This window comes from Passer montanus, unplaced genomic scaffold (assembly GCF_014805655.1).
Source record: "Passer montanus isolate IOZ18808 unplaced genomic scaffold, ASM1480565v1 scaffold7, whole genome shotgun sequence".
NCBI classification, from domain to species: Eukaryota; Metazoa; Chordata; class Aves; order Passeriformes; family Passeridae; genus Passer; species Passer montanus.
Genome location: NW_024372147.1, coordinates 6,795,810 through 6,809,925, shown reverse-complemented (window position 1 = coordinate 6,809,925; position 14,116 = coordinate 6,795,810). Strand labels below are relative to the sequence as shown.

Genomic DNA, 14,116 nt, shown 5'->3' with positions numbered 1-14,116 from the left:
TTCGTTTTTATAATCGGATTGCAGAATTTACGCGGGGGGGTGGGGACCAAACCAAACCAAACCCAAACCAAACAAGCAAAAAACCCCAAAACCAAAAAGAATACAAAACAAAAACCCCAAACAAACAAAAACCCCAATACCAAAACAAACCAACAATACAAAACAAATTTAAGGGGGGAAAAAAAAAAAAAAAGGAAGAAAAACACAAAAAACCCAAACCCTAACAAGAAAAACTCACGCCGAGAAGTGTGCTGTGCGGTTCACACTTTTATTGCAAGGCATTTCAGTGAGCAGGCCCGCGGGCGCCCAGCAGGCCCGGTGTGGCGGGAGCAGGCCGCGGCGCCGCCCGCACACCGACCGCACGGAGAGCTCGCTGCCACCGCGGCTCGGCCTGCTCCTCGAAACAAATGTTAACAAGTCCGCCTCCAGTCCCGCTCCCCCCCTTCCCAATTCCTAGAAAAAGTACTGTGTGCGAGCAAATGCAGACTCACCAGCCCTTAGCAAATAACTGATTGAGATTTTATTAATTTTTTTTTAAAAATCACTGTTGCCACAACTCTCCTTACATTCAATTCCCTTTTTTTTTCTCAAATTTTCTTTTGTCCAAAGTCTTTATCTCTTTACTCTCTGTTTTCCTTTCTTTTTACAGTCTCTTCCCCTTTCTAATTTAAATGCTATTCTTATACCCCAAACACTTTAATATTGAAGCATTTACTCCATTTAGTCTCAGGCGCCACAACTGATAGCATCATGCCCGCCATAATATCTGCACACACAAGGCATGTGGAAAGAATGGAAGTCCTTTTGTGCATAAAGCACTCTTGCCAAAGGAAAGCTCTAAGCGTCTAAGCTCTGTAGGTGCAGAGCCTAACAAAAGAACCTGAGAAAATCTGAGATAGACAAAGTCTCTTACCCCTTCCAGCAGCAAAGAGGTAGATGCAGCACTGTTTTTCACATAGACTGAAAGTGGGCAAATCCTCATCAACTCCTTTTGTTGGCAGCCCTGTATGCAAAGCACTGGGGTGTTCTCATGGCTGCTACCAGCAGGAGAACAAATCATCAATAAAGATCAGATTAGTTGGATATACTGGTTAGGCTATACCTGGCTTGTAGAATTGGAGCTTGACACCTGTGATAACCAATTAATGTAGCGTGCATTCCTTACATTGAAAAACCCAGATTTTTGATGCAGCTAAGTGAAACAGTACTGATTTTTAAAAAAGTATCCCCATAATCCCTAAACTAGGCAGGTTCATCTTTAAAAAGGAGAAATCTAAATTAAACATGGCAAGGGTACATTGTATCAAAAAGACATTTTCATGCTTCTCTATTCAGCTCTTTGCCCTGTAGTGTAAGGACCATTTGTGCGTGAAAAATCCTGTTGATCCTCTTCATCCAAATCCAAAATGTCTGGGACATCATCTGACTCTGAAGACAGGTCTGTAATAGCGAAATCTGGAACCTGTGTAGGAATAAAATTTCAATCAATTCAAAAGTAAAACTTAACAAATTTTGCAGTACTCCTTCACTGAAGACAGGACCCATAAGTGCTCAGCACCTCTAGAAATCAGACCAAACACCTGATTACAGAGTGGAATATGCTCAGACACAAAGGAAACAGAAACCATTAAGAAATACTACACAAAATGGAAATCAGTTGCTAAGAAGGTCAGATTTTATAGTAGAGATGCAAAAGAACTGAATGTAGTGAAACTAGTTACTGGAAAATTAAGAAAGGAGGTTTTCAAATTAATTTTGCCTTTCTTCTTTTCACTGAAGCAATGCCCTACACAAAGTAATCTGCCCTGAGGAGATTGATATGGATTTCTGTGTTGCTCTGCTTGCCTACTGCATCAAACCTTTTCTGACAAAACAAATACCTGGAACTGCAATCTCACCTTGGTCTCTGTTTTAACTACATGTATAGTATTCTGTACTGCTAAGCAGCATAGGGTTTCAGGAATTGCCAGAAAGACATCAGTGGATACGTGGATGTTAACAGACTTCTAAAAATGTTGGCTAAGACACTTAGGAGCTTAAGTCCCAACCCTTAAGTCCCCTTAGTAGGACTTAGATTACTTAGGCACTTCTGAAAAATGGAATAAAATGAAGCAATTTACTCCTAAGTTTTTTGCCCCCAGTGAAAAATACTCACATCTGTAATATGATTAATGGTTAGTTTTAATGTTGGTGATGTGACATACTTGGAGACAAACACACCATCAGCAAATAACTACTGCTGCATTTTGACAAGACCTTGGTTCTGCATGTTCAAAGCAACAGCAGCTTGTAGGTATTTCTGTAACTTAAACTCAGCACTGACTAAAGAGGCATTTTAATGCATTCCCTAACTGCAAAACACCTTATGACTTACTTTAACGAAAGACAGTAAGGAAGAAAAATATGTGCTATGCCTGCTATGATGACAGGTCAGAAGGGCAGACAATATATCAAATAAAGGGACTACTGCTTCCGCTACCAGGTACAATGTACACAATACAGAAGCACTACACAGCAATTTACTGGTCTTACAGAGTAGGTTGTCATTGGACACCAGGGATCTTTGAAATACTAATTATTTATTAAAACTGATCTTTAGAAGAACTTAAGCAGCATGTGACTAACCAGGCACTGCTGTGAATACCATGAAATGCATGTACCACTTTGGGAACTTAAGCTTGATCAAAATAAGATGAGTAATTTTTGTTTCCCAAAAGATCAAAAGGCACTAGGGAAACACATCTTTCTACCAGCAAGAGTTATCTGGCATCTTTCTACTTATGGCAGTTTTCCTAAAATTCTCATTACTGCACTTAGAGAAAGCAACAGGCTTCCCCCATTACCAGCACATGATCTTGTATTTCATACTGCAGTACAAACACAGGTGTCCTAAAAAGACTAAGTAGTCCATATGCAGTTTTTAAGAATGTGCCCAAATGGATAGTTTTATATATTTACACTGATCAGGACACAGTCATATTCAGTAAGTGTGTCTGACCAGTAAGAATTTTCTCTATCATGCATTTAAGAGATTTTAATTACTTACATCCGTTTTGTTCTTAGTGACAACAGAGTAATTGCCCAAATTTAAGTTTCTGCTTTCTTCATCTCCTTAATGCATGCAGTAGAAGAACCTGACTCCTTTAACGTAATAGTAAGATTTTGATAGCCATGAGAGAACTTCAAATTGGAGTGTATTAGAACAAATCTGCACCAGTCTAACTAAAACAATGCCCATGATGTTATGGGATTGCTTATGTAGATCCTATCAATTATTGAATAAAAGAGTAAGACCAGATAAAGCTCTTCTTCATGCAATTTCTCTGTATGATTCAGTAAATCATTGACAAAGATATAACACTTGCAAAATCCCTACATAGAACAGTGTAAAAAAAATACTATGGCATTTTGCTGTCTTCATACATGAAGTTGTTAGTATTGACATCAGCATTTAATCTCTTGTTTTTTTGCTAAGTTTTTAGAACTGAGCCATTAGCATTTTGACACAGCATTCTCATTTTGTGAGCTTTCAGAACAAGCACTTATTTTTAGTCATCAAGAGACTGTATTATCCAAAAGAAATAAAATTGCCATGAATTAGCAATAAACAAATATAGCTTCACTTATGAACATCGTGCATAATACCTCCAGCAAGCTGATGCATGTAAGACTCTCTGATCATGCAAATTACTAACCAAACATGCTTAAAAATAAGTTCCGTTCCATTTCATCTTTTTGAGGGTTTAAAAAAGCCTTTTGGTGGTAGTTACTGCTTTTTTTAAATAATGAGAAATAATTCATCAGTTGTTCCCAAATCCTTTCACCTATTTTATGAGGTATAAAATATTACCCTAAGTTAAAATCTGGAAAAGATTATTGCAAAATATTAATCTTGAAGGAGACATTTCCAAACCTTTACACCTTTCCTCAGATTGAGGCAAACTAACTGCAACTCCAGGCCTCATACAAATCTTGTAATTTGGCTTTGACCAATGCTATAAATATCTCTGCAAAACTTGTATACCATAGGGAGCTATTTACAAATGCTTATATTGAAAGCTTTTCTAAAAAAAACAATTATCAGCAATGACAGAATAATTGTTCTCTGTTAAATGTACCTGGGAAATGTCAACTAGCATGAACAATTTTTGAGTGATCTCTGCAAGAGAAAAAACAATTTTCTAAATTCTACATAAACCCTAAATAACCTTGTAAGTGATAACGATCTTTTTATCAGGTTAGTATTCTAACCTTTACCATCCCAAGTTTGTGTGCCTAGAAGCCTTTGATGTTCTTCCATTTAATCTAGTTTAACTGTCTTGTTGAATCTACTTCCTGTAATTTTCAACACATCTGGTCTTACGTTTTTTATAAGGTTCCAGAGAAACCTCACAGTTTTGTGGCCCAAGCTATATCCTCAAACATGACTTTTGGACTAAGAGGAAGTAAGCTTCTGTGCAGTACAGCTGAGCTATATAATATATAGTGTTAAACATGTAAGATGGCAGTATCTCAGCTTTCCCTTCTTTATTTGTGAGGAAGCATCTCAGCTTCAGTCAAAAACAGCGGCAAAAAGACAAGACTTTGGAAGGCATCATTCTTGCCTCCAGTGGACATGTCAACAGTCTCTCTCTAGCCGCACTAGAGAAAAATCCTAAGTTCTGTCGTAGAGCTGCAGTTAGACTGGAGTGTGGAATATGCTATGCTAAGTTACATGCAGTGAGATACCCATGCAAAATCAGTTGCAAATCAGTTTAAACATACAATGCTCTCCTTATTAGCAGAGACTAATAATCTTAACCACAGAACTTTATTATATTTAAAAAAAAACAGGAACATAGCAATTTGCTACACTCAGCTGTCTCTTCCACTAAGGAAGAGTTCCTAATTCTGATGGGGGGTGGGGGGTTGTGTGTGTATGGACAGAAACTTAAAAACATTTGGGGGGTGGGCAGCATCCAAGAAAACAAGCACCTATCACAACAACATGACACAGGAGCCCAACCATTAACAAGCCAGGTCTTGCTCTGTTTGCAGCCACCAGTTGTAGTGCAGCTGCCATGAAGAGAAGCCACCCAACAGTGCCTGGTAATGAAGAAATGCTTTGGAGGTCTTAGGCTGGTAACAAGTTTTCCTTGCTTTCCACTTCATCTGCTTGCTGAGATTTAGTACAGCTGGACAGCCATGCAAGGATACAAACCAGTAACACAAGACAGAATAGACACAATGGACTGCTCCTGCACTAATGCTAAATGATGTTATTTCTCAGTCCTTAAAAGACATTGAAAAGTTTGAATATTTTATTTGATTGATCACATCAGAATGAAGTCCCAGAGCAACTAAACGCGCATAGAATGGGAATTCCCTTCTTTGGACAGCCCACTGCTCCCACCACTAATTAGTTCCATTCAGTTTCTGAGCAATCTACAATAGTGGATGCGATCTAAAAATATTATTGCAAATGGAGATAAAGATGCTATTTTTGCTGGATCTATGCAATAATAAAGTAAACATAAATTAATTCCTGAAAGCGCTATGTCTCCAGAAGTCTTAACTCAGGCCCTAGCTGGAAAGGAGTCTCACCATCTCATGTTAATTTCATATTAAACACCACCCTTATATAAAGTGAGTATTAAAAACTGTAAGCTACAGAACCTTTACCTGCAATCCTGTTTTGCTACCGTTTCATTTAATACTGTGCTTAAAACAGTCTTCCTCACACTTCTAGGCCAACCCCGATCTAACAGCTAACCTTCTCACATTAAATCCGCTTTATTCCTACATCAAACCAGGTGGAGGTATTTGTTCCATGTAGCAATGTGCGACTATGTGATAAGTTTTCTTTGAACTGCATTTCTGCCTCAGTATTTGGTGACTTCTTTGAAAATGGTGGCTAGCATTGCTACACTAGATGATCACAACTCAAAGTTGTATAGGGCATGCATCAGGAAAAACAATACAACTTACCTGGATAGCCCTAACCCAAGAAAGCTTACTTCTTAGTAACTACTTATTTTCCAGTGGAGGTGTTCAAAGGACTTACTGAGAACAATTTTTCTGAAGTAGCTGAGCATTAATATATGCTCAAGTTCAAGAGGAAAATAAAGTTAAGTTAAAACTGGTGATGTAGCAAACACTGTTTAGAGGGAGTCAGAAGACAAGGCTGGTAGATGGCCAAGCACATACAACAAGTACTGTGAAGGGACAAGAGGGTTCTTTTGTCCATATCCATCTCTTTTCAATATTAGAACATACAGCAGCTCACAGCTTAGGTCATCTTTAAAGATGACAACAGCAAGGATCAGCAAAAGCAGCAGTAAAGCTAAGACAGACATACAGAAATTCAAAAGGAAGGAAATGCTGCAGTGGTATCTTACCTATCCATCAAACATTTTCAATGCACATCTACATCATTTGCACATCAAACTTGCTTTCTGCTAGACTCAGTTTGAGAGCGTCACAGAAAAGCAAGTTACATTGTTTTAAAACAAAGGAGACAGGCTTTGGCTACTAAAGCATTTATTACTAACATACAAAAAATGAGTTACAAAACAATGGCTACAAAAACACACACACACAACAGCAGGCACCTGGGTACAAACAGCATGAATCTTGTGTTTATACTGCATATTAAAAAATGTGTTGATAATTATTTGGTCAATCACTGGAACAGTGTTCATGGAGCATCTAGATGATACTCTTAATCATATGGTTTAGTGTTTAGGTAGTCCTGCAATGAGCAGGAGTCAAACTTGATGATGCTTAAGGGTCCATTCCAACTTGTGATATTCTATGATTCTGTGGTCAAGTTACTGTGTTATACAATAATTAAATTTGTACAGTTAATGTTAACACTGTCACAGCATTTTACTCCAGGTGACTCATTCAGAAACCCTACTTTCAGCTTTGGCATTCTACACTCACAGAACTTTTGTCAGGAATGATGTAACAATAGAATCTGAAATAGTCAGATGCATATTTATCAAATGGGCTGCAGTAAATATAGCACTTAAGTGTACACAGCTAGACTGTAGAGCTGTTAAATGCATTTCACGGTATGCAAGGCTTTTATATCATTCCGATAGAGATTAAGCAACAAATCAAAGGCTTTCAGCTATGGTGGGTTTCATTTAGACTAATGGTATTAATACCACTGAAGCACAACGAGCTGCTTGACAGACTAACAGGGCATCTTGACAACTGTCAGCTGCCAACACTTAGGCACTTGAATCTTGTTTGAATTTTTAAGAGTGGCTTAACTACACAGGACAATACAGCCCATGTGTAAGTGTCCTGGCCTCTAGATTCCCCTATTCCTGTATTTATGAATTATTCACCAAAAAATTGTGAAAATAGATTTTTTTGACAGCTACACTTAGTAAAGCCACTCATTTGCTCAGTCAGCAGAGTACATGCCTGCTATGCAGCTTGTTCAGTAGTGTGTTCAGGCTGTTTGTCTTTCTGGCTGGAACTCTCCTTCCCTTCACCTTTGCTTTCAGCATGCTGAATGCCAGGCAGTTGTGCGTAAAAGGGACCTACCAGCCAGTTGAGTGGTGTGTTGTTAACAAGATAATCCATCACATCATCCAGAGACTCCTTCATTTTCTTCAGCTGTCCTTTGCTAGCTGCAATAAAGCTGTCTGATAATTCTTGGAAAGAGGATGCTGACCGAAAGCTCTGGTAGACATCACCTGCCATTGACCCAACACTGTAAACCTGATCCTGTACATTCTGTGGCAGCCCCTGTAGGCTTGAGACCAGTGTGAGGCAGGTGGTCTGAAGCTGCTGAGTGAGGCTCCGTGCAATAGCTAAAGTTCTTGACTCAATGTGCTAGAAAGAACAAACAAAACAGCACATTAGTGTCTTTTTATGACTGAAGCAGCTTTATGTTGTTCAAGATACCTAAAGAAGCAAAATAAAGGGGACGTAGGTGAAATAAAGCCATAGCAGACAATAAACCAGGTTTTAAGTCTGAAGCATCAAAGACTTACATGTACTTGATATTTCTTCAACACTCAAGTACTTTGTGAAAAGAAACTGATAGCTTCTACTCAGCAATAGTCAAGCAGATTCTTGTTTCAACTCCGGGTAACAAGTCACAGCAGGTAAGTACTTTCTAAACAATGAACTATTCCTGAAAGCTATGTGTAGGACGCAGTGAGTCTGTGCCTAAGACTGCTGACAAATTGTTATTTCTGGTCTGCACACATCAATAAATGGTTTCTAGCGAATCTTCATACAGATATCCCAACATCAGTTCACATGCTAAACAGGATGAGTATTCTCAAGAGCTGAGAATGAACCGGAGTGTTTGCAGCAAGCAGACTCATTTATAAAATGAGTTCAGGTCCCCTAGTTCTCAGAAGTCAGCTGTCCATAGCTTCAGCATGCAGCCTCTCTGTTACACACTTTAGGGACTGTTAGTTTGCATTACCTTGGTAGGATAAAATACATTTATTTCTGGTGTGTATTTACATCTGTTTACCTCAGCACTACGCAGATCATCACCATCATTTTGGCCTGTATTTTTCTTCCATTCTACCCAGGATTGATAAAGCTTTTCCTGAGCACCAAGAAGTTTCTTATTGGCACTATTCACGTTCTTTCTGGCATACTCGATCTGAAATACAACCAAATAAGGAAGTAGAGCCAAGAGTCCAAACAGTTCCTTTAGGGCTTCTCTACCGTGACTGTTTTGTAACCTCCTTTTAAAACACTTCAGTATAAACAGCTTTGTGGAGTATAAGAGTGTGTTTAGTCTCATCAAAGAATTGAAAACTGAAAGCAGTTTTAAGATGTTGTGCAGTGTTCCCCCTCTGCCTCGACTATTTCCCTATCCCCTGCTGGCATCCTACAGGAAGAATTGAAACTGTATAGAAGGCCACGTGTCTATGTGCAGTTTGTCATGTACATAAAGGTACTTGCTGGAATACTTCAGTAAGCCTACTGAAGTACCAGAAATGCTCAGAGACAGAAGCAGCAAGAGAGCAAGTCCCAAAAGAAGTTGAAACTTTACTAATAAAAAGGATTTAAAGGACTGATGTGTTTCTAAATTGCATTATACTTTCTTCATTGAATGAAGTATGTGTCAAATCCAGCACTACAAAACGGGAGTAAATTTAAAAGTGTCACTTTTGTTTCTGCAGTGCTTGCAGCTACAAGCAATTGCTCATTAGTTCACAGCTTAGCCTGATTTGGAACTCTCCTGAATGGTGACAAATATCACTTCATGGCAAATGCTTTGTATTTAATGTAATAATGTATTCATGCATTTAGTCAGAGAGTAATCCCAGTTTTCCTGCAATTCTTCCAGCTGTTTTCTTCACTCTAAACCAAAGCCAACATATGGTTTTTATATATCAAGTGGAAGTTTCCTTACCAGACTAACAGTGTAGTGGAGCTGAGAGATTGTCTCCTGGCTTTTCTGTTTAGCATCTCTAACTTTGTTTAAGGCTTGTTGGTAGGCACGTGTGCGGACCTTTGAAGACAGGGATCCTAGTCTAACATAGTAGCTTGGCTTTTGGACTCCGACTTCAAAGCCTTCAACATTTGCAGCTTCTTTCTCTAGGTACGTAGAAAGGAAGCAAATCGATTACTGGAGGAAAAATTAAGAGGTCTGAGACAATTTTATCTGCCTAGTAACAGCTGAATAAAGGGCTTACTGAGTAGTCCTTTAGCACCATGATTAGACTGATAGAAATACAGAGAAACCTTACAGAGAAATCCTTACTTTCATTCTGCTTCCTTGTGAAGATGCTGCTATTACAACCAGCAAGGCAAAAGACAGGGAAGCACGTGCCCCCTTCCCCACTATGAGTAAGCATAAGTGATGATTGCTCACTTCTCTCCAATATAAGCATTCCGACAAAATCAAACCTTCAAGTGAACTTACCTAGTTCTGCTTCTGTAAGTGGAAGATACTGGTCTACAAGGGTCTCTGATTTTGTGAGAGCATTGTCAACACCACTGCTCACCATTTGCACCACACGACTTCCCAGGACAGTGTTAATGCTGCCATTGACAACTGACTTGGTCATTTCTACACTGTCTTGCACTGCTTCTTTGGTCTTGCCCACAACTCCAGTGATTGTGTGAGCAACAGTTTCCTTGGCACCAGTCACAGTGGTTGTTACAGCTTCTCTGGCTCCAACAACTACATCCTTGGCATTGGCAACAACCTGCGGCAGGACATACGTGCATTTACTAAAAGTATTAACTAGTGAGAGCTACATAATCCAGGAATAATGAATATATGCTAAAGCTTGTACAAGTATTGGTTATCTAGGAGAAAATTTGCCCTAAAAAAATAAGTACAAGAGAAAAAAAGAACATGACTGCCACACAGCTTTTGAAATTTTCAAAAAACTTCAGTGAATTTAATCCAGGCACTTCACGCAAGAAAGAGACAAAGACTAAAGTTTTAAAACAACACCCACCAGTGAACTGCACTGGTAGAGAAATGCTGTCACATAGTGGGCAATTTAAAATACTTTAAAAAAGTTTAATGGTTTCCCAAAGGCAACAAATAGTTTTACATATAAATCTTTGACTTTTTATTGCTTCCAAGCTGTGCTTCAGGCACAGCCTTTTGAAATGTGTCTCCCTTGGGTTTTAGTGATAATAGAAAAGAAGGGTTTATAGTTTTTCTGCTTAGCATACATAAATGGAAAGAACATACCTTGTCGGTGGGTTGATTCAGTATAGGCAGTCTCTCTTCAATTTTGTCTAGACCTATACAGGCATAGTTGTTGGCAACTACAACTATAAAAGAAATTACAAGAGTCGGTTTTAATTATTCTTCACCTAGCAAAAATCAAACTGAAAATTCCCCTTGAAAAAGAATTCATGCAACACCCTTGAAGTAGTTTTCTCCTCTTCTCAGCGAGATCTGAGTCAGCAAAGCAAAAAAAAAGGCAGATTTATAGTGCCAGGAAAAAAATCCTCACTTGCAGGCAAAGAAAATTCATTTGATAATTTACAAGCAACTGGCAGAATCTGAAACACCTGTTCCTCTGCCATTCTATGAAACCAGGCTTCTGGTTACAACACCCTTGTGACACAGCTTCCAAATTTAACCAGTTCTCAGTGTAAGAAAGCACAAAAGTAGCATCTGAAACTAGGTGAAAGGTGAGGAAGGCGTTGAGCAAGAAATTGCGTAATCGTCTCACATTTAAAAGTCTTCAATCAATTTAGTATTATGAAAGCTGGAATCTGCTTTCATTCTGGATTATTACTTCTTTTTTTTAAAGTCTTTTCAACTCAGCAAGTCGAGCAACAGGTTCAGTCAGCTACTTGAAACGGCATTCAAGACCAGCATGACCATGTTAAACCATAAGTGCATCTGAATACAAAAAACAATCAATTAAACTAAAGTTATCAACAGTTTAACCTTTGCCTTACTTTGTGGTTCCAGTTTCTGAATGATAGGCATAGCACTTGTCATGGCTACTGAAGTAATCGTCTTCACTCCTTTCTCTGCTATCTCACATACTGACTTCAGATAAGGATAGTTATCCTTTGTGGTGATGTAAGCTGTGGACACCATATCATAGGTGGAGCTCACCAAAGGAAGGTTGGCAACCCTCGATACAATGTTCTGTTTTAAAAGAGAACGGTATTAGTTGACTCCTATTTTCTGACCTAGAAGGAGGTCAGACAAGGAAATTATGGGACTAACTTGGACATACCTGCTGTGGATCAATTGCTGCCAATGCCATTTTTTCAGGTCTTGAACCTTACACAGCCTGTGAAAGAAGCATATATATATGAGTTACGACATCGTATCTGCCTCATCTAAGCACCAAACTTTGAAACCAACAACCTTCTTGTGGTCCACCCCATTTACTGGGATCAGGATTCATGCATACAGGAATTAGATTTTATTGGAACAATTTACAAATCCAAAACTTGGTTTAGTTAATGCAAGTCTAGCATATGCACGAGACAGGCTTTAAGGCACAGCAATTCACTGATGAATAACCAGGTGGTTGGGTCATTTTTTTCTAGAAGAATTAAGACAGACTTATCTGTTGAGCCATGACAAACAAAAGCCAGCCTGCAAGTTACTGAAAATCTAGTTTAGAATGTCCAAGTCAGACAAATAACCCCCCCCCCACCAATAGCTTTAATCAGATTCGATCTTCTAGGGAGCCCACCTAAGGCTCACTCTGTTCTGCTTGCTAAGGAGTTAGCATTCCTGGGACACAGAGAGCACTGGATTTCTCTACTGCAGAAAATAAATCTCCTTTATGATAATTTGGACTAAATTATTACACATTCCCCACTGAAAAAACCTTGCAAACATTGGTCATTCAACAAATCTACAGTACTCAACATGCATTCCAACACATATTCCATGGAAAAAATCACCACAAGAACCCCAATAGAAGGGGCAGGGTATTGCAGTACTACATAAGGAGAACACACTGAAACACATTGTCATCCTATGTACAGATGCAGGCTGAACTAAATCTGCAAAAAGCACATTTTCCATTAATGCTTTCACAAAATGCTGAAGTTCCAGAAGAATCTGCATGAACGAAGGCAACAAAAAGGTAAACTAGGAGTCCATGCTCAAAAGGATTGTGGTTTACAAGGTTTGCTAGGTTTGGTTTGCTAGGTTTGTCAAAGAGCCAACAGCAGTTTTCTGTCTCATATGTATGACAGCAGAAAAGGAACATGTTAATAGTTTGAGGTAAAATAAAACATTTACCCATTACATAACAGGCAATGAGGACAAAGGCATCCTGTTAATATTTTGCAGGCATATTTGCACATATTAACATACATGTGCCATAAAGTAATGCTGGTAATGAGATTAACCACTGTATGTGGAACACACAAGGAAAACAAGTAACAGACAATGGTTACGGTGGCATCAAAGAAGTTCTCATTTAATTTACCAAGTATTTGAATAACTATAGGAACTTGCTATGTTTTTCACATGGCATTACAAATCAGATCACTAGAAGTACAACTGTATTTCACCATGACATGCTACATGGTAAAGCATGCTACAGAACAGGAGAAGATGCTAATGCCACAGAATCTCGCCTTCGAAGGAAGAAGGGCTGTTACTACAAGGATTATTCAATATTCGTAGTGTGTCTCATAAAATCAATCCATACAGGCCATGCATTTGAATTTTAGCCAATGAACCCGTCCAGTTAGCTGGTAAAGTTATTCCTGCTCCTAAAGACAAGAAAGACAACTAGAATCTTGCACGCTTTCAGAGACCCCCTGAAAGTGTGTTCAGCCCTAGAAAATGTCAGATCCATCCTCTGGAGCAGGTGAGTGAGACGCCTGGAATCCAAGGCCAAGCACATTTCAGAGACAGCAACAGTTTCTGGAGACTAAAGCACACACGCTACATCACAAACTTCATTCCTACTCTCGCCCCTCCCTATGGAAAGAAGTGCAGGAAAGCAGCGCGATGAGCCACGCACAGCAGCCGCGGCGCCTGCTCCGGCTCTCCGCGGTACCCAAAGCAGGAAAGCGCTCCACCTTCCCAAGTGTCCCCACGGACCGCTTCCGGGATGGGGCATTCCAACGCCGCTCCGGGGGACGGTCGGGGCTCTCGGAACTTTCTGGTCCCGGGAGAACCTCGGCCAGCGCAGCGGAGCCCGCCGGGCCGGCCCGGCGCTCAGCGCCGCACACGGGGCGCGCCGCCGCCCGCCCCGCTCCGCTCCACCATATTGCGGAGTCAGTCCCGCGGGCGGGCCGGCGCTGCCGCGGCCGCCGAGAGTCGCTCCGGAGCACCGGGCCGGCCGTACTCACCGAGGAGGAGGAGCCGGAGCCGCCGCCGACGAGAGCACGGGCAGGGTCGCGGGCACGGGCGCTGCCGCCGCGGAGTGGGGAGCGCCGGCCTGCCCCGCTATTTATGGGGCGTCACCGCCGCCGCGCGTCAGCGCCGGCGCGGGGCGGGCCCGGACACGTAGGGAGCGCGGCGGCGGTCAGCGGGAGGGCACTGCCCTGCCCTGCCCGGAGCGCCCTGCTGAGGGCGGCTCCAGGGCCGCCGGTCCTGCGCACGGCCGGCTCCCTGAAGCGCAGAATATGCTGAGTTGGAAGGGACTCACAGGGATCATCGAATCCAGCTGCTGGCCCTGCAGAGGGCAGC

General features: G+C 40.7%; 1 protein-coding gene across 2 annotated transcripts; it reads right to left on the bottom strand.

Annotated features, from left to right (window-relative positions):
• Positions 1-252: 252 nt before the first annotated feature.
• On the bottom strand, positions 253-13,911 carry PLIN2 (perilipin 2). Of its 2 annotated transcripts, none has more exons than XM_039729586.1 (9): positions 13,054-13,285; positions 11,688-11,744; positions 11,401-11,596; positions 10,679-10,761; positions 9,893-10,178; positions 9,380-9,564; positions 8,486-8,620; positions 7,540-7,830; positions 253-1,462 (listed from the first exon to the last, which is right to left on the bottom strand). In XM_039729586.1, the coding sequence occupies exons 2-9, from the start codon at positions 11,715-11,717 to the stop codon at positions 1,328-1,330; spliced, it is 1,341 nt and encodes a 446-aa protein (XP_039585520.1). In that variant the 5' UTR covers positions 11,718-11,744; positions 13,054-13,285; the 3' UTR covers positions 253-1,327. The 2 variants fall into 2 exon arrangements, with proteins under 2 accessions (XP_039585520.1, XP_039585519.1); XM_039729585.1 differs by lacking the exon at positions 13,054-13,285 and adding an exon at positions 13,777-13,911 and having other exon boundaries at positions 255-1,462.
• Positions 13,912-14,116: the final 205 nt, after the last annotated feature.

Bases quoted from the DNA above. Each gene is read 5' to 3' on its own strand.
- PLIN2 (XM_039729585.1), bottom strand. From the start codon at position 11,717: ATGGCATTGGCAGCAATTGATCCACAGCAG. The intron at 10,762-11,400 runs GTAAGGCAAAGG...TTTCTTTTATAG, and splicing joins TCAGAAACTGGAACCACAAA to TTGTAGTTGCCAACAACTAT. The intron at 1,463-7,539 runs GTAGGTCCCTTT...ATTCCTACACAG, and splicing joins ACACACCACTCAACTGGCTG to GTTCCAGATTTCGCTATTAC.